The sequence below is a fragment of the Eutrema salsugineum genome, unplaced genomic scaffold (assembly GCF_000478725.1).
Source record: "Eutrema salsugineum unplaced genomic scaffold, Eutsalg1_0 scaffold_1, whole genome shotgun sequence".
Lineage (NCBI taxonomy): Eukaryota > Viridiplantae > Streptophyta > Magnoliopsida > Brassicales > Brassicaceae > Eutrema > Eutrema salsugineum.
The window spans coordinates 5,189,039-5,208,485 of record NW_006256909.1 but is presented as its reverse complement, the minus strand read 5'-3'; the positions used below and the strand labels follow the sequence as shown (position 1 = coordinate 5,208,485).

The window sequence follows — 19,447 nt, the reverse complement described above, 5'->3', positions numbered from 1 at the left end:
CCAATAAATTCCATATTGATTTATTTATTTCCATAGCGGCCAGCGTCAGAACATAAAACCCACTTTTTAATATAAGAAAAAGGCCAAAAAAAAAGAGCACCGACCGAGACTGAGACTGACCCAAAAGCCACTTGCTCCACCGGTAACTACCGTGATTTGCGCCTCCTCGTGTGGCCTCCCTCGCCAAAGAGAATTTTAGTTTTGCTTTTTATAATTAAACTCATTTATAAACAAAATAAAATACAGTATCAAAATTAAACACGTTCGTGCAACTCAAAGAAATTGACAAGAACAAAATTAATTAATTAGCTATTCATTCCCAATATCTCTCCCAAAACTGTTTTACAAGCCGACGACACAACATTAAATTACTTCTCAACAAAATCATTAAACACTAGACAAAAAAAAAAAAAAAACTTAAAACAAAACTCAAAACTCGAGACAAAATTTGACTCACACCGGCCATACTTGCAACCGATGTTTGTTTTCTTTAGGACTAAATGTGTATCACACAACTAAACTAAAAGATCGGATATCAAAGAATCATCGAGATCATTGAACATTGAACCAATTTCTTTGATATCGGAAGAGTAGTTATCTTCTCCTATGTTGGTGTTGTTATCCAATAACATAAGATCGTTGAAGAAATCATTCTCTGATGATTGAAGAGGAGACATGTGTTGATCAAAGATGGAGATGTCTGGCAATGATTCATTGAAGTAGTTGTCGAGAAATGGAATGTCCAATGGAAATGCATCGTCAATATTATTACCTTCTCCGAGATGCCAGCTAATTGGTTCCGGTTCAAGAAACTCTTGTTTAACCCGGTTTGACCGGTTCATCCATTGTTCCGAGATTTGGTAGTTGAGAACCGATGTGGGAGATGATAGATGATGAGAATCGTCCATTGATTCTGATGTCGAAGAAACGGATAAGTTGCTCTCCGGTTCCGGTTTTGGAACTGGTTCTGGTTCTGGTGGTACGCTGAAGTTGGTGAGAGCATCGGGACCACGAAGCTTTATCGCTGCGTTGTCGTAGACGACGGCGGCTTCCTCCGCCGTTGAAAAAGTACCGAGCCAGATCCTCTTGCGTCGCTCCGGATCACGAATCTCCGCCGCGTATTTTCCCCATGGTCGCCGTCTCACGCCGCGGAACTTCCTCTCGTTATGGTCGGCGCCGGAAACAGAGACCTCTTGAAGGGGAGAATCAACGGTGATACTTTTTCCGGTCTTAATCGGAGCAGAGACTTCGCCGGAGGAGCTAGGCTCGACTCTGATCTCGTTGATCAATCTCTTGACCCGTCTTCGAGGGAACAAAAACTCTTCGTCGTCGCTTGATGAATCAGTAGCGTCACGATCCATCACACAGACACGAACCAACCTCGCCGAGTCACGACCAATCATCTTCTTCTTGTCCACAGGAAGCTTCTTTTTAGTGTACTTCTTGATCACTGTCTTGTGCTCCGTGTACTTGACTGGTCTAAAATCCATATTTTCGTCCATCAGCACCACTTTCACCTATTATCTTGATTCTCTGGCTTCTAAAGATTCTGTTTGGAGAAAACAGAGATTCTGGGTTTGTTAGGTGAAAATGTTTGAAGAATTTTAGTGAATAAGAGAGATTTGGAGAGAGAGAGAAAGCAAAGAAAAGAAAAGTCAGTAAGTTTTAAATTGAAGATTCAGAATTCACTCTTCTCAAAATCCTGTTTTATAGGATCTTTTGGGGCTCTAGCCATCATAAATTGGCAAATATAAAAGTAAAAATAGTAAATAAATATTTTGAAAATATTAGCTTTTTTATTTACTCATTTCTTTTTTTGCTTGAATACTTTCATTTTTCCAGTGATTACTAGAAACAGTGTGTTCTACCATACGTGACGCCGCATTCATGTAAGCAAATCGCATGATGACACGTATACATTTGAGATATTTGTCCTCTCCAAGATCACTACCTTTGTGCTGAGTCAGCGCGTGGCTGCCAGTCTCGAACTCCACAATGCATATCACGTGACTCCAAGATACCCGGCCCCGGTTTATTTTGGGGTTTTTTCTACTTTAATCTGTTAAAATAAATCAAATACTACCTACTACTGTATTTTTTAATCTTTGTTTAAAATATAACAATGATAGATTTCAAATATTTTTCAAATTAGTACTCTTTGAACGTTCAGTGTATTTCTGTCAAAGAAGACCTAGTTTAATACTCCATTATTCAGAGTTATTGAAATGCATCAAAAAGTAATGCTAATAGTATTTTAACAGTTATAAGAATCATAATAGTATTTTAACAGTTATACTTGAAACAGAGGAGGGTATACTCAGTATTGTGTACTGGTAAGATAAAAATATTTTTTAATTATCATGACTACACACTAGCTTTGACCGACATTTGCAGCGGCTTCCTTTAGCTGTTTGGTCCATGCATTCATTTCTTATGAACAACCTGTCACGTGCTGTGTTTTCCTAAAGTGCTCGTATTCTACAGTAAAAATACTATTTGAGAAAATTCTATTTTTTACTTTTTTAGGTGAGTTGTATTGTATAAATATAATATAATTAGGCAAAAAGGGAAACAAATCTTATTTCCTGCTGGAAAAATATATTTGTTTCTGTTAATATCTGATCTTACTTCCTCTCTTGTCAAATATTTAAGGAAAAAAGTTACAAATTATTCAGTAAAATCTTGTCATTTACAGTTGTGGAGAACTGAGGAGGACTGAGTAGTAACGTGGCGGGCAACCTAGGATTTGGCGCCATTTTAAATTCCTTTTCAATGCTTTTATTTTCTAGTTTTTAGTCACACCCGTCAATAACTCATTTTCGTATCCGTCACTAGTAATTTTTCTTAGTCATATGTTTTTTTACGATGATTCTTTTTTCCTGATCTACAATGAATTTAGATCCAAATATCTTCTAGTAGTATTTCTCTTTCTTTTCATTTTTTTTTCATTTTAATTTGTTTTCCTCAAGACCCCAACCCCTAAAATATAAGTTTTTCTTTTTTTCTAAAACATAAGTACATTTGAATAGTTTTACTAAACTTTTAGAATAAATACTTATTTTTTGGATAAAGAAACTCGATTTGAATTCAATTGGATTATACAATAACACTGATTGTGATAAGTTTATAAATAATATGATCAAAATGCCGAACTTGTAAATTCTTGTTGTCTTCTTCTTTCTGTTCTCCATTTTGTTTTCGTAGAAAAGTTTCTGAAAACTCTATTAATAGCTAAAAAATGTTTTAAGTGAGTTTGCGATTCGAGTGATTATCAGCTCAACAAAAAACTTTACATTTACGATATTGCTTTCAACATAAAATATACTCGTCAATTGAAATATGATTTGGAGGTATTTATTTTAATCAGTTTCAACAAACTCCCTAACTAATTACAAATAGTTTTTCTTATCGCAAATATATTTAATTTTAGATGTCTTCTCAAGCCGAGTGATTAGTTTTGGGCTGACTCGAACCCGATATATATGAAAATCATAAACCATGATGAAACAACAAATAAATTTTTGGCTTTCTTCAAAACCGCAACAAATGAAAACAAAAAGGAACGAGAGACAAAAGTTGTCAGTTTATTCCAACGAGCAGCACGATAGGGCAGACCATTTAAAAAAAAAAATGATTAAGTGACATGAAAAATCTTGAATTTTTGTCATTGCCCAAACCAGGCATAAGTAGGCATTAAATTTTCGAACTGATTGGTACCTCTTCATTACTCCAATTTCCTTTAAACAGTAAAAGTCAAGACTTTTGGCCAATAGACTCCTAAAATAATTGTAATTGGTTTGATATTCTTTTGTTTTAAGGTTATAGAATAACTCTCATCCTATTTGATAAGTCATAAGATAAATACCTAAATAAATTTCACGTAACCGTTTCTTCACTCTCATGTGATAAAAAAGGAAATTGTTCACGCCATATCGTTTTTCTTCACGCCGCCGGTTTTTTTGTTATGATGAATCTCTTGCCCTCTGATGATAGATTTAAACCATGGATTAACAAACGTGATTAGACTTTTTTGTAAAGCTTATGCCCTTCTTATTAGGCGTTACTCCACATGTAATATGGCATTATTTCGGTAAAGCATCATAAGATGTTCTTCAAAACATTTTTGAGCACATATTTGGTTAAAAGGCGCGTGGAACGCGTGAGAGAAGCGGAGGACGATTCGATTCTGAAAGATCCAAAGAAAGAAGAGAGAGGGAGAGAGAGACATCAGAATCAGACATGGAGAATCCTTTGGATTGACAAAGACAAACCCCGAGGTTTAGTGCAGTGTTCTTGGCCACTGGCCTCCATTGAGCCAAGTGACCAATCCACGTATATATTATATGCGTCTATTTAGATACATATATACAACTATAAACCATATTATCTGTATAAAATAATTAGTAATACGTAATACTTATGTGTGTTAACTAAATACGACAACAAGTGTGTAATTGAAATCTACACAAACTGAATCTTGCTTTTACTCGGATTGACCACGTTTTAGAAAATAGAAAGTTTTGATCACCTCTTTTCTCCGGAAAGTTGTTATCCTGCCCATTAATAGAAGTTTTGCTACTACAAGAACAAACAACTTTCGGTTGTTCACCATTAATCGGTGACACGTACTAGTAAATTAACGGATTATGTTCAAAGCTAATAAAATTATGTGCATACATAACGTGTCCATCTACGGTTATGAACAAAGAATCCAAATAAAAATAGAAGAGACGTGGTTAATATTAATTAAGGACAAAGATCCATTCTAAACAGAAGGGCCACCCTTCAAAATAGCAAAACGTTGAAAGCTTTATCACCATTAGTTATATATATTCATAATTTCATATATACTTATATATATATATTTGATGTACGTTGGTCTTGGTGCATAGCTTTAAACTAAGAGTTTCTGTGCTCGAACTTTGATGGACATATAAAGACTAGAGAAGGTCACCGCTTGAGTAATTATCTCTCATAACTAAGTTTACGATAATATAAAAAAATAACATAACGTGTAAATTTCAAGTTTTCCCAAGTTAATGTATGTCTTGGAGCAGAAGCTACATGGTCGCCACTCGTGCGTACTACTCAAGTCATTCTCGTGGGCAGTCTTAGTTTACAAGCAAGAAATGTTGGTCTTATGTATAAAATTTTATATATACTTTAAATATTTATCCGTAAGTAGCTACCAGAAAAATTTCAAAACCGTTCCGTTGAATTTTTTGACACCAACGTTGTTAACCACAAATAAATCCGTTGAATAAGTATTTCAACGATTTTTTTGAGTGACTCATTTGATACTCAATTTTTTTTCGTTCTTGTAGTTAATGTATCATAATGATAAAACCAAACAAAAAGTATGACACACAAACAAATAGAAAAGATTATGAGTTTTTATTTTATTTTTAAAACGCTATAATTTGTGTTTGTTTATGCTATAAAATCCACAAAATTTGGGATAGCCAATGGAGAGTCACCTTCTTTTGTTTGCCATAAAATATGCAGCAAAGCAAAGCCAATAAATTATAAAAACACCATACAAAAATTCGTTCAAATTATTTAGATGTATACTACAATTATTGCCACCCTGAGTTATTAGCAAAGTAGTGCGTACTGACATTAAACGTTAGCTTTTTCTTTTCTTTCGACAATTATTAAAGAGTGCATAGTGACGATAAACGTTAAAAGCTTTATTACAATCGTATATACTGTACTTGAAAACTATATCTTTTTTTTTGGTCAGGGTAGTGAGGGTACTTGAAAACTATATACAGTATATATTTTCATTCGGAACGTCTTTAAATTTCTACGGTTTTAACTTAACAATAAATGAAAGGGAATTGAAACAGATGAATCCGTAAACCGAGCCGAGCTGTCAAATGGAGCCAACGGAAAGAAAAAGAAAATCCGTTATTTCATCGAAATAAAATCTAAGCAAAATTTAACATTGATGAGTCGTCATCATTAATGCCATTATTTAGTGGATGCCACTAAGGTTACGATTCTCTGATTCATTAAAGACAAAACGGGAGATTGGTGATAGAAGACTGTCTCTAACCTCATGCTGTAATATAAGTTCTTTCTTCAGTATTTAATAGTCTAATTTAATAATGAAGTTCACCATGCTCTCCTGGGCACGACCTCTCCCCGTCCGAAATTGAAAATATTTATTTTTCTAAGTTATGGAGACTTTGAACATTAGAACATAGATTTATAGTTAGTCGAATCACTGACACGTATAGATGGAATTGTTATATACTACTTTATATAAGTTTTCAGGCTTTTGCATGTTCGGATACTTCACAATAATTAAAGCCTTCGGTCGTTAGATATTTTGTTTTATATTAAAAATACGAAATTCTTTATAAAATGGTCCATGGTCGGAGTGATCGTGTAATGGCTATTTCTTGAAAACTGACTCTTTTTTTTTTGGCCAAAAACTGATACAAAATGTTTGATGGACTTCTACCTAGAACTGACTCTTACCCTAATCAATTTGTTAAAGAAAACTTGTAAACAATATATAATAAACTTACAAGCAATATTAATTGAGTTTTTTTAACATATTTTAACCTAAGTTTGTTTTAATATTTCCTATTCTTTTTAAAAGCTATTATAACAAAAATTAAAATGCGAGTATGCGACGTTCAAAGTATAATATAATGAAAAAAAAAGCTTTATAGAAATGTATTTTATTAAAGTAGGCCTTAGGCCCATGTTTCCAAATCCATAAGATAAACACACGGCGGGCCCTGAATAAACAGTGTCAGCCCATGGCGTACTTTTGGGTCCAGGTCCGAGCAGTAGACTCGTACTTGTTCTTGTCTGTCTTGTACATGTGAGCGATCTCCGGGACCAAAGGATCATCCGGGTTTGGATCCGTCAACAACGAACAGATCGATAGCAGCACCTGTTGTATCACCACATATCAACCAGCTCAGACGCAAAAGCAAGTTTGTTTCATATAAGAACGGACTATTACTTGCACCTAGCTAGCTGTTTATGGTTCTTAACTTGTCATATGATAGAAACGAGGAAGAAGAAGAAAAATAAACCTTGGAAATTGTGAGCGCTGGACTCCACTGCTCCTTCAAGATGTCGAGGCAGATGCTCCCATTGCTGTTAATGTTTGGATGGAACACCTTTGTCCTAAATGCCACCTACAAAATTGCCACACCATAAATACATACATACATAAACCAGATCAAGCAACCACAGTGAAGGACATGCAATGCAAAGCTTGAACTTTGACTGCAATAAAGTCCAAAACTTTTTCGAAGAAGAAGCAGGTATAGAGAGAGTTCAATTATATACCTTAGGAGTTTAAATGGATAATCTGGAGGAAAATGGATCGTTACAAGGGAAAACACCTCCAGCATAAGGGCTGTCTGTTGGACCCATTATCGTGGCCTGCCAATGAAACATGTCTTCGGCGACGGGTCCTGTCAAAATTTGACCAAAAGTTCAATATATCAAACCAGAGAAGCAACAAAGGCGTGTGTAAGATGCTCGTAAAGGGGCAAATTATAAAAGAAAAATCAAAAGTTTTGTTCAAACATCTTATCCGGGAAAAATCACAAATGCTACGAGATCCAGGAATCAAACAAGTTTGAATCTTGACCTTTAGGATTTCAGACACAGAAAAAACACATCTTTTTTACCCAAAACCAAGTTTGAAACAAAACTGGTACGACGAACAGATAATTAGATCTAAGGTATCCATGCCAAACCAGAGCAAACGAAGATCAAAATTGAAATTAAAATTCAAAGGGGTTCCAAATCCATCATCATCATCATGAGGCAGAGCAAGCAAAGTTAATAATCGAGTCGTCAAATAGGCACCTGCGCTACATGAAGTAGGAGGATCCTTCTGCAGATCCTTCAATTCCTTCAAAATCCGCTTCGATGCCATATCCAATACCCAATCGAAAGGTCTACAATACAAAACGAATCAAAATTATGTAAGATGCAAAAATCCAGAAAATCCAATAAAAATATGTTACGACGGGATTAATCAAAATTATACCTCCGGATTAATCAAAAGCTATGTTCTTTGGAATTAGGAATTAAGGAGAAGGAAAGGGTGGTGAAACGGAAGAGAAGAAGCTCCAATGGTGTGAGGTCGCGACCAGATAAATAGGTTAGAGCCTTAGAGGAGAATTCTCTGCTTCGTTGATTAGTGGACTCTTGCTTTATTCTTTAGGGAAATTCGATGTGTTCTTATAAGAATAAAATAAAAATTCAACCTTATTGGTGGGCCTAACTTAGCGTTCTACTTACGGCAATTTAGAAAACATTAAAAAACGCGGTTGGTTCGTAACTTCGTAGTTCCTATCATATGGCGACGATTGGGTTCTCGTCGGCTCTGAAACGGTGTCGTTAAAGTGTTTAGTCATAAAAGTCGTATGATCGGACGGCTAAGAGTTTTTGTGCCTTTTTGCATGACGAATCATTTGGCGCCATTTGCGTGAATTTCGATTCCCACGGAATAGAAAATGAAATTGTCAGAGGTCAAGATTTGACTTGTGAGACTATATATGAGTAGCTTTGTTTCAGGTGATTCTGGACTTGTTGTTTCAGTTCTTCACATACTTCTTATAAAATTGGTTTCCCCTTGCGTCTCATATTTATAAATTGGAGAATTAGGTTTAGGTTGGAAAGAATAAGCTTGTAAAGTAGTTTTGAATAACACAAAAGTCTTTGATTTTAATTACAAATAGATCACAGGCCCATGCCGCAGGCGCGCGGGATTAGACATGTTAATCGGATGACTAGCTCTGCTCAAAATCTGCAAAGCCTGCATATGTACCAATTCAGCTATACATATATAAATTATTAGTCCATAACAAAATATTCTAAACAATACGTTACCCAAACACAAACGCACACACATATAAGAAGATAAGACCAAACACAAACACACATATATATATAAATATATATAAAAACAAAACCAACAAAAAGAATAAGAAGAAAAAACTTAGATGTGTAAGAAGAAACAGAAGTCCAAAGAAGATGGATTCGTCTACCTCAAATGAGAACGTTGCTCTGAGTAGGAAATTGTCTTTCTGAGAGGCAGGATAAGGACACAGCCTGCTCATGAGTTAAGACTCACCAGAGAGTTTCTTTGCAAGTCTTCCCAGTAGAATCAAGCAAGGTACTGACACTGAGGAAGTAGACTTACCGACTTAGACGAAGCGGCTTGTTAAATCTTTTGCCTTCTTCTACTCTAGTAGTCTAAGAAATGAGAAAGATAGTAGTTGTGAGAGTGATACTCCACAGCCTAAAGATAGTATCCCCCCTTTTTTTTTGGTTTTGTGCTTTATTATCAACTGCTTTTATTTTGTTTATACCTCTAAAGCTGAATAATTTTGCCTAACTACACCGTTTGACACTCTTCATTTAGTAAAGGAGGAGCTTCTACATCTATTTGTTCATCTTCCGGGTCAAAAACCTTGAGACATCTCATACTATTTCCTAAACTTCCATTTGTGAGCTGTTTGAACCATCTCTTCTGCTTCGGTCGCTCTGCACTTATGGCAATGGCTACGTCATTAGGGAAGAGATCACATTTGATAAATGCGTGCACCACCGTCATTACCAGGACACTTATCACCGTCAGAGTTGCTGCTCCGGCCATCAAAACAGACAGTACCTGAGTTGCTATGCCGGTGACTTCCCCTGAGTATTTTATCGTCGCCGTGGCCACTGCCGTCATCGGAAACGTGTAAGCCCACCAAGCTAGCGAGAATCTATAATTCGACAAGAATTATGTCAGATAAACATTTGGTCTCTAGACTCTACTAATTAACCAGTTAGAGAAATAGCTTACTTGAATCCGCGGAAAAAGTTAATCCGAACAACCTAAAACAAGAATCACAACAAGTGAAGTACTTAAGATTTCTTGTTACGCAAGCAAATTTGCTCTGTTCTTAGTGGGACTATATGAATGAATGAAGAATTACCAGAGAGAAGTACAAGAACAAGGAGATGAAGTAAGCAAGGCGCGAACCGATATTAAAGGAGCCAGAGATATTGGTCCAAGCCATGGAAGCGACAGCTGGTGCAGCCACAAAGAGGAAGAAAACAGGGTGAAGCTCTTTAGGCAAGGTTTCGTTTGTGGGGAGTCTCTGATAGAGAGTCACAAATAAGACCAAATAATAAGCCAATCCAACAGCATAGAAGAACATTGGTCCTTCTTCTAAACCCATTGATGCTCCAAGAAGTGCTCCGGCGAAGTTACCGACGATGGAAAGGTGATTTGTAGGGTTAGCGACTTTGGAGAGGCGTCTCTGCCCACCAGACATCCACTGTCCATAAATCTTCATCTCAAGAACCAAGATCGGAGCCATAAGGAAGTACCAAAGTATAGAGGGGAGAGTCGTGGTGATGGAATGTGGGACTCCAAGTGCTAGTAAGAGGATTGATATGAGAGGAGCGAAGAAGAAGTTGACTCGGATAGGGTGCCGGAACTCGCGACGGACAGCCTCGAAGAAGAAGATGGTTTTGAAGAGGTAAGTGATGGAGACGGTGACGAGGAGGACGAGAGAGATCCACCAGAGAACGTGGTTTACTACTTGCGTCATGTGCAAGAACTTCTCGGCGTCTGTGGTTGCTAAGGTCTTCCACATGATGGCTTGACTGCTTACTCCAAGACACATTCCGTACGATGTTATTGGAAACCGAAGAAGAAACGGCCACGTTTTGTCCTCTGGCAAAACTATCTTCTCCTTGTCCTGTTTCACCCACCAATATAATAATACCATAAATAGAAGTAACGAAAAGTCAAGATTTAAGCAAAAAAAGAAAAAAATGAACCTTGAGAGTTTCAAGTTCGGGGCCTTGAAGAGCATCAAAGTATCTATCAGCTGTTAAAGATTCAGTGAGCTCATTGTCCTGACACGAACTATCAGTGGGTTTTCCTCGTAAATTGGAAATCTGACGTTCAAGCTTCCCTGACATGGTCCTGAACAGGTCATACCTCTTGTCGTGGTAGTTTCTAGAAGCAGCTTCTTGGTCAAGAAATATGGAACCTCTGGGCATAGACTTGGAGTGAAACGTCATCTTCCTCGCTCCTCCCATTCGTTTCTCTAATCTTGAGAATTCTCCACAGCTCGACTGACGTTGATTCTCTGATAGAGCTGGGTATGTTGGAGAAACCGAAGAACTAACCGATCTCGTATTATTCATCGTTTCTCTGATTTAGTAGTACATAAATTTGCAACTACACACATAAAGATCCAAATACATATAAACCAAAATCAAAAACGTCATAGAGACTATACTCTCTAGTTGGGTTAATTGTATATAGCACGTAAACCAGATATTTATATAAACAAATGCTTACAGAAAATGAAGAGAAAGTGATGGAAACAGAAAATGTAGATCTGATATCAGTGAGTAGAAAGAACAGAGGAGTAATGAGCTGTGTGTGGCTGCCATATATATAAGCCAAGTCAAACAAGGCCACTGATAAAGACCAGAGCCGAATGAGGTTGAGAGGGGCCAAGTTGGTAAAGTGATGTCCAGATAAAGTTTAGATAAAGTTTTAGTCTTTACACTTTTGTTTTTACTTGAGTTGTTCTGTTTTGACTTGTAGTGTGTTGTTGGTTTGGTTTTATTTGTTCTGTACAGCTCAACGGTATCTGATTACAGCGGTGATTTTAGGTCTCAAATTTGTCCCACGCTGTTGCTAAAGGAACCTTTTAGCTAAGAATAAATTATGAAGGAAAAAACAAAGAATACAATATGAATCGTATAAACACATTGGAATAAAATTATGCAAACAATTTGGTTAAAGAATTATAAAAGAAACATTTATTTGGAATGTGTTTTGGACTCAAAAGTCAAACAGTCAACAAAAGAAGCGTCGCAATCTCGTTAAGCCGCGTCTATGCAATTTGTAATATCCGTACATTCGAAAATGAAGTCGAATATCCTTTTTTGTTCATTAACAAACTAGATTAGATGACGCCGATTTATATAAATTTTTCTTTCAACAAAATAAATGTTTAATTAATTCTATAAATTACTTATCAATACTTGTTGATATGTTTGTTCGCTACATATTTTACTAAAAAATATTAGAGTAATTTTTTTGTAGTATAAAGCTTGAGAAAATTATTTAGAACAATACTGAATTGTATTTTTGGTTGTGAGAGTAAAATAGGCTATGTGTATTTTTACATTGGACCTACTAGCTCCAAATTTTCATAAAACTATAAATGGGCTGAATCATCCTATAAAGCCCATTAGCTGATCACAAATCTCATGATACTTATCTAACGGCTCTAAATCCACCAGTATGCGGGTCCAAAGAAATCTGAAGTGTGACGTAACGTAATCCAACGGCTAAAACATAATCCCATCTAACGGCCAGGAAAGAAAGTTACTTTTTGAGTATGAAAGAGAAATGCAGCACAAGTTTCTCTCTCCCTCCATTTTCAGGTAAGAGCATGGAGCATCGTTCTTTTTTTCGAAATTAATGAGCCTGCACATTTCTCTTTTTTTGTCCTTTTCTGTTGTCTGAATCTTCTTTCTCCTCTAGCATAAGCACGCTCAAAGTCTCAAATCGTATAGCTAAAAAAAAGAAGGAACCAGAATATCTACTGTTTTCCGGTGGAGACACGCCGGAGCCGAAACCGTCAACTGAATATCAATCTCGAGAGAGGTTTGTTTCTTTGTATACATTATTCTTTTAGTTTCATGAAAAATTCCATCTTTTACCTTTTAACCCCAAAAAGGTTCCTACTTTGATGACCGATACTTGTTTTTGCTCCTAAAAATAGGGTTTACGGCTCAGATATTATGGTGATGGAAGGGGATTCAGACATTACTGGCCACAAAAATGAGGGGACTTTGAAAACCCTAGACCAGATTGAGGAAAAGGCTTCGTCGATTCTTAAGTTCTCGCATCAGTTTGATAACATGATAGACTCACTGCCACTAGAGCGGAAGGAAGAACGACTGAGAGCGGTTGAAATGAAGGAGAAGGAAATCGGTTTGCTTGAGGAGTCGATTTCTGGTAAACTAATAGTATTAGAGGAGAAAGAGATGGATTTTGATTTGAGACAGGTCATTGAAGCAAACCTCATGAGCTTGGTTTTTGAGAAGCAGAGTGAAGAAGTAGCGATCCAGTTAGACGCTCAGGAGAAGAAGCTTTGTTTGATTCACCATTCGTTGAAAAAGAAACTTGGAGATATGATGAGTGAGTTTGAAGCAAAGAAAGAGGAAGCTCGCCGGCTTTTTGAGTCAATCCTTGAGGAGTTGTGTGAGTTAGAGAATGCTGAGAAGGATTTTGTTCTGAATCAAAAAGTGGAGACTGAGAGACAAAAGGAGGAAAGTAAGCAGCTTAAAGCAAGGAAGAATGAGCTCAGATCACTTGAGGAAGCCATCAAAGAGAAATCTGCTGAACTGATTAGAAAGGAAGCGAATTTTGAGCTGAAACAGAGAGAAGAAGCTGATAAATGGAGAGAAGAGACTGAACTGAGGAGCAAAGCTCTTGAGATTAAGGAGAAGACACTGGAAAAAAGACAGAAAGAGCTTGAACTGAAGCAGATGGAGTTAGAAGAAAGATCGAAGCAACAACTAATAGAAAGAGAGTCTCGAAAGAGATCCAACCTTGAATTTGAGCCTCCCATGTTGATGGTTGAAAGTGATGTTGCTTCTCTTACTCGGCTAGCCAAAAAGCAAAAATCTCAGGAAGCAGATTTGGCTTGTGCGCCATTGGGTAAACCGGATCCTGCGTCTAAACACATAAGTGAAGCAAATGATGGAGACACAAAAGGAGTTGTCTGCATAGATAAAAGTGATGAGGATCCTAAATCATTAACTTGTCCTGATGCAAAGTTTAATGACTTTAACAAGTCAATGAGCTCTTTTGCTGTCGATCAAGTATGGGCATTATATGATTCAACAGATGATATGCCGAGGAAATATGCTCAAATCAAGAGAGTTTTTGGCTGGGAATCCGAGTTGAGTCTGCTGGTGACATTGCTTGAACATGTCAACACTAAAAAAGATGAGAAATCTATTCGCAGTGCTTGTGGGAGATTCGAATATGGAGATACAGAGATAAAAACCCACTTGATGTTTGCTCATGAGATGCAGCACATCAAATGTGGCAATGATGTCATAGTGAACCCAAGAAAGGGAGAAACATGGGCTCTTTTCAGAGATTGGAATAAAAGTTGGAACAGTCACTCGGATCTTCACGAGCCTCCTTATAGATACGACTTTGTGGAAGTCATCTCTGAGTTTGACGATCGTATAGGAATTGCAGTGGCCTATATGGGGAAAGTTAAAGGCTTTGTATCGGTCTTTTACCATGCTGAGCAGCATGGACTCAGCAAGATCATGATCCCACCTGGGGAGATGCAGAGATTCTCTCATAAAGTTGCATCGGTTAAACTGAGAGGAGAAGAGAAAGAGGGAGTCCCGGCTGGTTCTTATGAGCTAAACCCTGCTGCTACGCCGAGCTATGATTCTGTGCTTGAGGAGGTGGTGGATACGGAAATACAAAGTAAGGATTGTGGTAAAGCTCCAACGGTTGAAAATCCAGATGGGTCTACAGAAGATCAGCCCATTATAATAGATTAGTCTGGTATATATATATGCATGTAAAGTGCCATTGGTGATGGCTTTTTGAGGTCGCAGAAAGTAGTGAAACTTTAATCTTTTTGGTTCTATAATTATGTGAAACCTGTCTATCTCTTGAAATGAATCAACTTCTTTTGTTAACAATGAAAGAGAATGCTTTTGGTGTTCCTTGTGGATTCACTCATTAACTCCTTTTTCTTATATGCCTCTATGAAAGTGTCTCCATTGTGAATTGCAAAACTTGTTATCTAGGATCTGGTTAAGCGTAATGTAGGGACTGGAGAAAAACTTCTAATGTTATACAAAGAAAAACTTCTAATGTTATGCAAATCACATTTTTTCCCCAAATATAAACAGAAGTTACATAATGTTAGAAAAATATAATACAACAAAAGAAGAGTGTAATCACTTTCTTTCCTAACGAATTAGATACAATTAGTTAATTATTGCACTGTATTCTTCTATAAACTAGGTTTTGTCGTTTTAAAAAGATGGGATCCAAGTCTTTTTTTTTTTTTCACCATTCATATTTTAAGCCTTGAGGAGGAAATAAATATTTTTTTCCGATTTATTAAAGAATTTCCAAATGGTTGTTTTTTCCCGGTAAAGAGTTAACGACCATAAGAGCTAATGCAAGCTTTGCTATAGATAGAGGACGATCGTCCCACACCCACCAATGCTATTTGTCTTCTCCGTCGTCCACTAAAATCTTATTTACCAAAAAAAATAATCAACCACTACAAAAACTTGAGAGCAAAAGAAACAGGTTATTTGAAAAGAGAAACAAGACTCATATTTATAAGGGAATGCTTTGGGTTTGAATCGAGGAGTTTTTTTGGCAGAAATGGAGCAGAAGAGCGTGTTGTTTTCCGCGTTAGGGGTTGGTGTCGGGTTGGGGATTGGGCTAGCGTCGGGTCAGGGTTTGGGTAAATGGGCAAACGGGTCGGTTTCTGCAGAGGATGGGCTTACCGGAGAAAAGATTGAGCAAGAGTTGGTGAGGCAGATTGTTGATGGAAGAGAGAGTGGTGTCACTTTCGACGAGTTTCCTTATTTCCTAAGGTAAACGAGGACACTGACATTTCTTGTCCTAACAAAGTTTGAAACCCATGTTCTTGTTATTATTCTTGTTCTTGTTCTTGTGTTAAGAAAGGTGCGTATGTTTGAAAATGTTGCATATAAATGGGACAAGATTACTATACTCATGATGTTTCCCTTTTATGATCTTTGCAGCGAGAAAACTCGGCTTCTATTGACAAGCGCAGCTTATGTACATCTAAAGCAGTTTGATATCTCCAAGCACACACGTAATCTTGCACCTGCAAGTAAGGCCATTCTACTGTCTGGACCAGCTGGTAAACATTCCCCATCCTATTTTTGTTTAAGCTTCAATCTTCTTGATCGATTTTTTTTAATCCACATTTTGTGTGATTTTGATTGCGTCTCTTCTTCACTGCAGAATTCTATCAGCAAATGCTTGCAAAAGCATTAGCTCATTATTTTGAATCAAAACTATTGCTACTAGATATAACCGACTTCTCTATTAAGGTAATTAAATGCAGAAGTTTTCTAGTATCTTCCATGAAAATATGAACTTTGTTTGCTAAAAGAACAGCTTGTAAGATTTCTCTTTTGTATTCATTGATGCAGATACAGAGCAAGTACGGATGCATCAAAAAGGAACCTGTACGTTTCTTATGATCTTATGGTGTGTAGCTTAATTTTATGTTTTTTTCACAGACCATGATTGTGTTTTCTTTCTTATCTACTGTTCACTAGTCTCACAAGAGGTCTATTTCTGAGATGACCTTGGATAAAATGTCGAATTTGATGGGTTCTTTCTCTATGCTCTCCCAAAAGGAAGAAAGAAGAGGTACATTATCAAATCCTTGGCCTTAAATTCTTATGTTTTTTCCTCAAATTGGCCTTAAATGTAAGCATTCTTGTAATTTTTAGGGACCTTGCGTAGGCACACCAGTGGCAATGATCTTAGCTCAAGGTACATTGTGTTTGTCATATCTGGTTGTTGTTTTTTCGTAGCTTGAAACTCTCTAGACGGGTTTTAGTCAAGCTGAAAGACATAGCTTTATATGTTTTACGTAAGCTCACTAGTTCCATTGAAGCAACAGGGGCTTTGAAGGTTCAAGTCATCCTCCGAGACTCAAGCGAAATGCATCTGCTGCTTCTGATATCAGTAGCATATCTTCCCGTTCAGCAACTTCTGTCTCAGGTGTGGAACCGTCGTCTTCTTTCCTTTTTTACGTTCAAAATCGGCCTAGTATTGTTGTATTCCACTTCAGATTCTTAGACCTCTTGTTTGGCTGTTTATATCTTTCTAGCTTCAAGCAAACGCAGTACAAACTTGTGCTTTGATGAGAAACTTTTCCTTCAGTCACTTTACAAGGTAATAATACACTATTACGAAATCAGCAGGGTACATTTCACGTGCATTTCTTATACTGAACGATTGTTATCTTTGCAGGTATTGGTTTCTGTTTCGGAAACCAATCCTATAATAATATACCTGAGGGACGTTGAGAAGCTTCTTCAGTCAGAAAGGTTCTACAAGTTGTTCCAGAGGCTCTTGACTAAGCTATCAGGCCCTGTTTTGCTTCTCGGCTCAAGACTATTAGAACCCGAAGATGACTGCCAAGAAGTAGGAGAGGGAATTTCTGCTGTGTTTCCTTACAACATCGAGATCAGACCACCAGAGGATGAATCTCAACTCATGAGCTGGAAAACGCGATTTGAAGATGATATGAAACTGATACAGTTTCAGGACAACAAGAACCACATAGCTGAGGTTCTTGCGGCTAATGATATCGAATGTGATGACTTAGGTTCCATATGTCAAGCAGATACAATGTTCCTAAGCAGTCACATTGAGGAAATTGTGGTTTCTGCAATCTCCTACCATCTGATGCACAACAAAGAGCCCGAATACAAAAACGGGAGGCTTGTAATATCTTCCAATAGGTACTTAATTAAGAAGAACAATAATCTCTTCAACACAACAAGGTTTCACCATTCTTAGCCAAACTGATTTAATGATTCTGCAACAGCTTGTCCCATGGACTAAATATATTCCAGGAAGGTAACAGATACCTTGAGGACTCTTTGAAGCTGGACAGAAACACTGATTCCAAGGTATTTACATGTCTGACCATGTGCTTTTGAATTTTATAGTGACTAAAATGTGAATGGCTCTGGCGCAGGGAGAAGAAGGTGAAGGAATAATAATGAGCGAGTCGAAATCTGAGACAGCTGTTCCTGAAAACAAAAACGAGTTAGAAAGATCGGTTCCTTCAGCCAAGAATGAATGTCCCCTGCCTCCAAAAGCACCTGTTAATGTAAACTAAAACATATTATTCAATATACGCTCAATGTGTTTGCCTTACCATAAGGTTTAATTTTTTTTTTTATTCCATCAATGTAGGAGGTGGCTCCTGATAATGAATTCGAGAAGCGCATAAGACCAGAGGTTATCCCAGCGAATGAGATTGGTGTGACGTTTGCTGATATAGGTTCATTGGACGAAACCAAAGAATCTCTTCAAGAGCTTGTCATGCTTCCTCTCCGTAGGCCTGACCTGTTCAAAGGTGGCCTTCTCAAGCCTTGCAGAGGAATCCTCCTCTTTGGACCACCTGGTACCGGGAAAACTATGATGGCCAAAGCCATTGCAAACGAAGCTGGAGCTAGTTTCATAAATGTTTCGATGTCCACAATCACTTCAAAATGGTTTGGAGAAGATGAGAAGAATGTGAGAGCTTTGTTCACCCTCGCAGCTAAAGTGTCTCCGACTATTATATTTGTGGATGAAGTGGATAGCATGCTGGGGCAAAGGACAAGAGTTGGAGAGCATGAAGCTATGAGGAAGATAAAAAATGAGTTCATGACTCACTGGGATGGGCTTATGTCAAATGCGGGTGATCGCATTCTCGTTCTTGCAGCAACAAACAGGCCGTTTGATCTAGATGAAGCTATCATTAGGAGGTTTGAGCGAAGGTACGCATGCCCTACACTCCAATCCCTTGAGACCATGAGCTTGAGCTGTACTAATTCCAGATTCTTCTTTTGTTTTTTTGGGAAACAGAATCATGGTGGGTCTTCCATCAATCGAGAGCAGAGAGAAGATATTGAGAACCTTATTGTCAAAAGAGAAAACAGAGAATCTTGATTTCCATGAGCTTGCACAGATGACAGATGGCTATAGTGGAAGTGATCTCAAGGTTTGACACAGCTCTCATTTCACTTTACCGACATCCAAATCTTATCATATGGACTGATAATTGTAAACATTATACAAACAGAACTTTTGCACAACAGCTGCATATCGACCAGTGAGGGAGCTGATAAAGCAGGAGTGCTTAAAAGACCAGGTGAGAATTCGTCAAGCTCTTTCCTCTATTCCGTGACTCTATAGTGTGTGAATGAATATTTCAATGGTGATTTCTAAACTCAGGAGAGGAAGAAGAGAGAGGAAGCAGAGAACAGTGAAGAGAGATCTGAATCACAAGAAGAAGTATCTGAGGAGAGAGTCATAACGCTGAGACCTTTAAGCATGGAAGACATGAGAGTAGCTAAAAGCCAGGTAGGTTAATGAAATTTAGTTCTATGTTGATGATCGATCTTATGCAAATAAGCTAATTGTTTTGCACTGGCAGGTTGCTGCTAGTTTTGCAGCAGAAGGAGCAGGAATGAACGAACTGAAGCAGTGGAACGATTTGTATGGAGAAGGAGGCTCCAGGAAGAAGGAACAGCTCTCTTACTTCCTTTAGGACCCCAAATCCACTCTTATTTAACTTTTTCTACAAAGTTTTCATCTTTATATAAATCTGATATTTCATTAATT

The 19,447-nt window shown here is 37.4% G+C and overlaps 5 protein-coding genes across 8 annotated transcripts; 2 read left to right on the top strand and 3 right to left on the bottom strand.

Moving 5' to 3' along the window:
• Window positions 1-440: 440 nt before the first annotated feature.
• Window positions 441-1,566, bottom strand: LOC18028854 (ethylene-responsive transcription factor CRF4). The gene has a single exon (XM_006412947.2). The coding sequence runs from the start codon at window positions 1,500-1,502 to the stop codon at window positions 516-518; it is 987 nt and encodes a 328-aa protein (XP_006413010.1). The 5' UTR covers window positions 1,503-1,566; the 3' UTR covers window positions 441-515.
• Window positions 1,567-6,653: 5,087 nt separating this feature from the next.
• Window positions 6,654-8,220, bottom strand: LOC18028853 (SUMO-conjugating enzyme UBC9). The gene is given in 7 exon segments (XM_024149427.1): window positions 6,654-6,910; window positions 7,056-7,160; window positions 7,315-7,322; window positions 7,325-7,361; window positions 7,363-7,442; window positions 7,843-7,934; window positions 8,027-8,220. Coding segments are annotated over 6 exon segments (444 nt in total). The 5' UTR covers window positions 7,913-7,934; window positions 8,027-8,220; the 3' UTR covers window positions 6,654-6,766.
• Window positions 8,221-8,656: 436 nt separating this feature from the next.
• On the bottom strand, window positions 8,657-11,401 carry LOC18028852 (S-type anion channel SLAH2). Of its 3 annotated transcripts, none has more exons than XR_002896866.1 (5): window positions 10,819-11,335; window positions 9,966-10,736; window positions 9,833-9,864; window positions 9,030-9,752; window positions 8,657-8,797 (listed from the first exon to the last, which is right to left on the bottom strand). XR_002896866.1 is itself a non-coding variant. In XM_024149629.1 (5 exons), exons 2-5 carry the CDS (start codon window positions 11,188-11,190, stop codon window positions 9,380-9,382), a joined length of 1,548 nt encoding a protein of 515 aa, XP_024005397.1. In that variant the 5' UTR covers window positions 11,191-11,224; window positions 11,348-11,401; the 3' UTR covers window positions 8,813-9,379. The 3 variants fall into 3 exon arrangements, 2 of the variants coding, with proteins under 2 accessions (XP_024005397.1, XP_006413008.1); XM_024149629.1 differs by lacking the exon at window positions 8,657-8,797 and adding an exon at window positions 11,348-11,401 and having other exon boundaries at window positions 8,813-9,752; window positions 10,819-11,224; XM_006412945.2 differs by lacking the exon at window positions 8,657-8,797 and having other exon boundaries at window positions 8,813-9,752.
• Window positions 11,402-12,574: 1,173 nt separating this feature from the next.
• Window positions 12,575-14,660, top strand: LOC18028851. Its single transcript, XM_006412944.2, has 2 exons — window positions 12,575-12,670; window positions 12,789-14,660. Exon 2 carries the CDS (start codon window positions 12,808-12,810, stop codon window positions 14,596-14,598), a length of 1,791 nt encoding a protein of 596 aa, XP_006413007.1. The 5' UTR covers window positions 12,575-12,670; window positions 12,789-12,807; the 3' UTR covers window positions 14,599-14,660.
• Window positions 14,661-15,442: 782 nt separating this feature from the next.
• Window positions 15,443-19,379, top strand: LOC18028850 (putative cell division cycle ATPase). Of its 2 annotated transcripts, none has more exons than XM_024149846.1 (16): window positions 15,443-15,657; window positions 15,829-15,950; window positions 16,055-16,143; window positions 16,246-16,281; window positions 16,375-16,468; window positions 16,552-16,594; window positions 16,725-16,825; window positions 16,935-16,999; window positions 17,078-17,571; window positions 17,658-17,742; window positions 17,811-17,939; window positions 18,032-18,600; window positions 18,689-18,824; window positions 18,906-18,974; window positions 19,058-19,186; window positions 19,260-19,379. In XM_024149846.1, the coding sequence occupies exons 1-16, from the start codon at window positions 15,443-15,445 to the stop codon at window positions 19,371-19,373; spliced, it is 2,490 nt and encodes an 829-aa protein (XP_024005614.1). In that variant the 3' UTR covers window positions 19,374-19,379. The 2 variants fall into 2 exon arrangements, with proteins under 2 accessions (XP_024005614.1, XP_006413006.1); XM_006412943.2 differs by having other exon boundaries at window positions 17,811-17,945.
• The last annotated feature ends 68 nt before the right edge of the window (window positions 19,380-19,447 follow it).

Coding starts and splice junctions, on each gene's coding strand:
- LOC18028854 (XM_006412947.2), bottom strand. CDS start 1,502: ATGGACGAAAATATGGATTTTAGACCAGTCAAGTACACGGAGCACAAG.
- LOC18028852 (XM_024149629.1), bottom strand. CDS start 11,190: ATGAATAATACGAGATCGGTTAGTTCTTCGGTTTCTCCAACATACCCA. Junction 10,737..10,818: donor CCGAACTTGAAACTCTCAAG/GTTCATTTTTTT, acceptor TGGGTGAAACAG/GACAAGGAGAAGATAGTTTT. Junction 9,865..9,965: donor TGTTCTTGTACTTCTCTCTG/GTAATTCTTCAT, acceptor TTCTTGTTTTAG/GTTGTTCGGATTAACTTTTT.
- LOC18028851 (XM_006412944.2), top strand. CDS start 12,808: ATGGTGATGGAAGGGGATTCAGACATTACTGGCCACAAAAATGAGGGG.
- LOC18028850 (XM_006412943.2), top strand. CDS start 15,443: ATGGAGCAGAAGAGCGTGTTGTTTTCCGCGTTAGGGGTTGGTGTCGGG. Junction 17,572..17,657: donor CTTGTAATATCTTCCAATAG/GTACTTAATTAA, acceptor ATTCTGCAACAG/CTTGTCCCATGGACTAAATA. Junction 18,825..18,905: donor ATAGTGGAAGTGATCTCAAG/GTTTGACACAGC, acceptor TTATACAAACAG/AACTTTTGCACAACAGCTGC.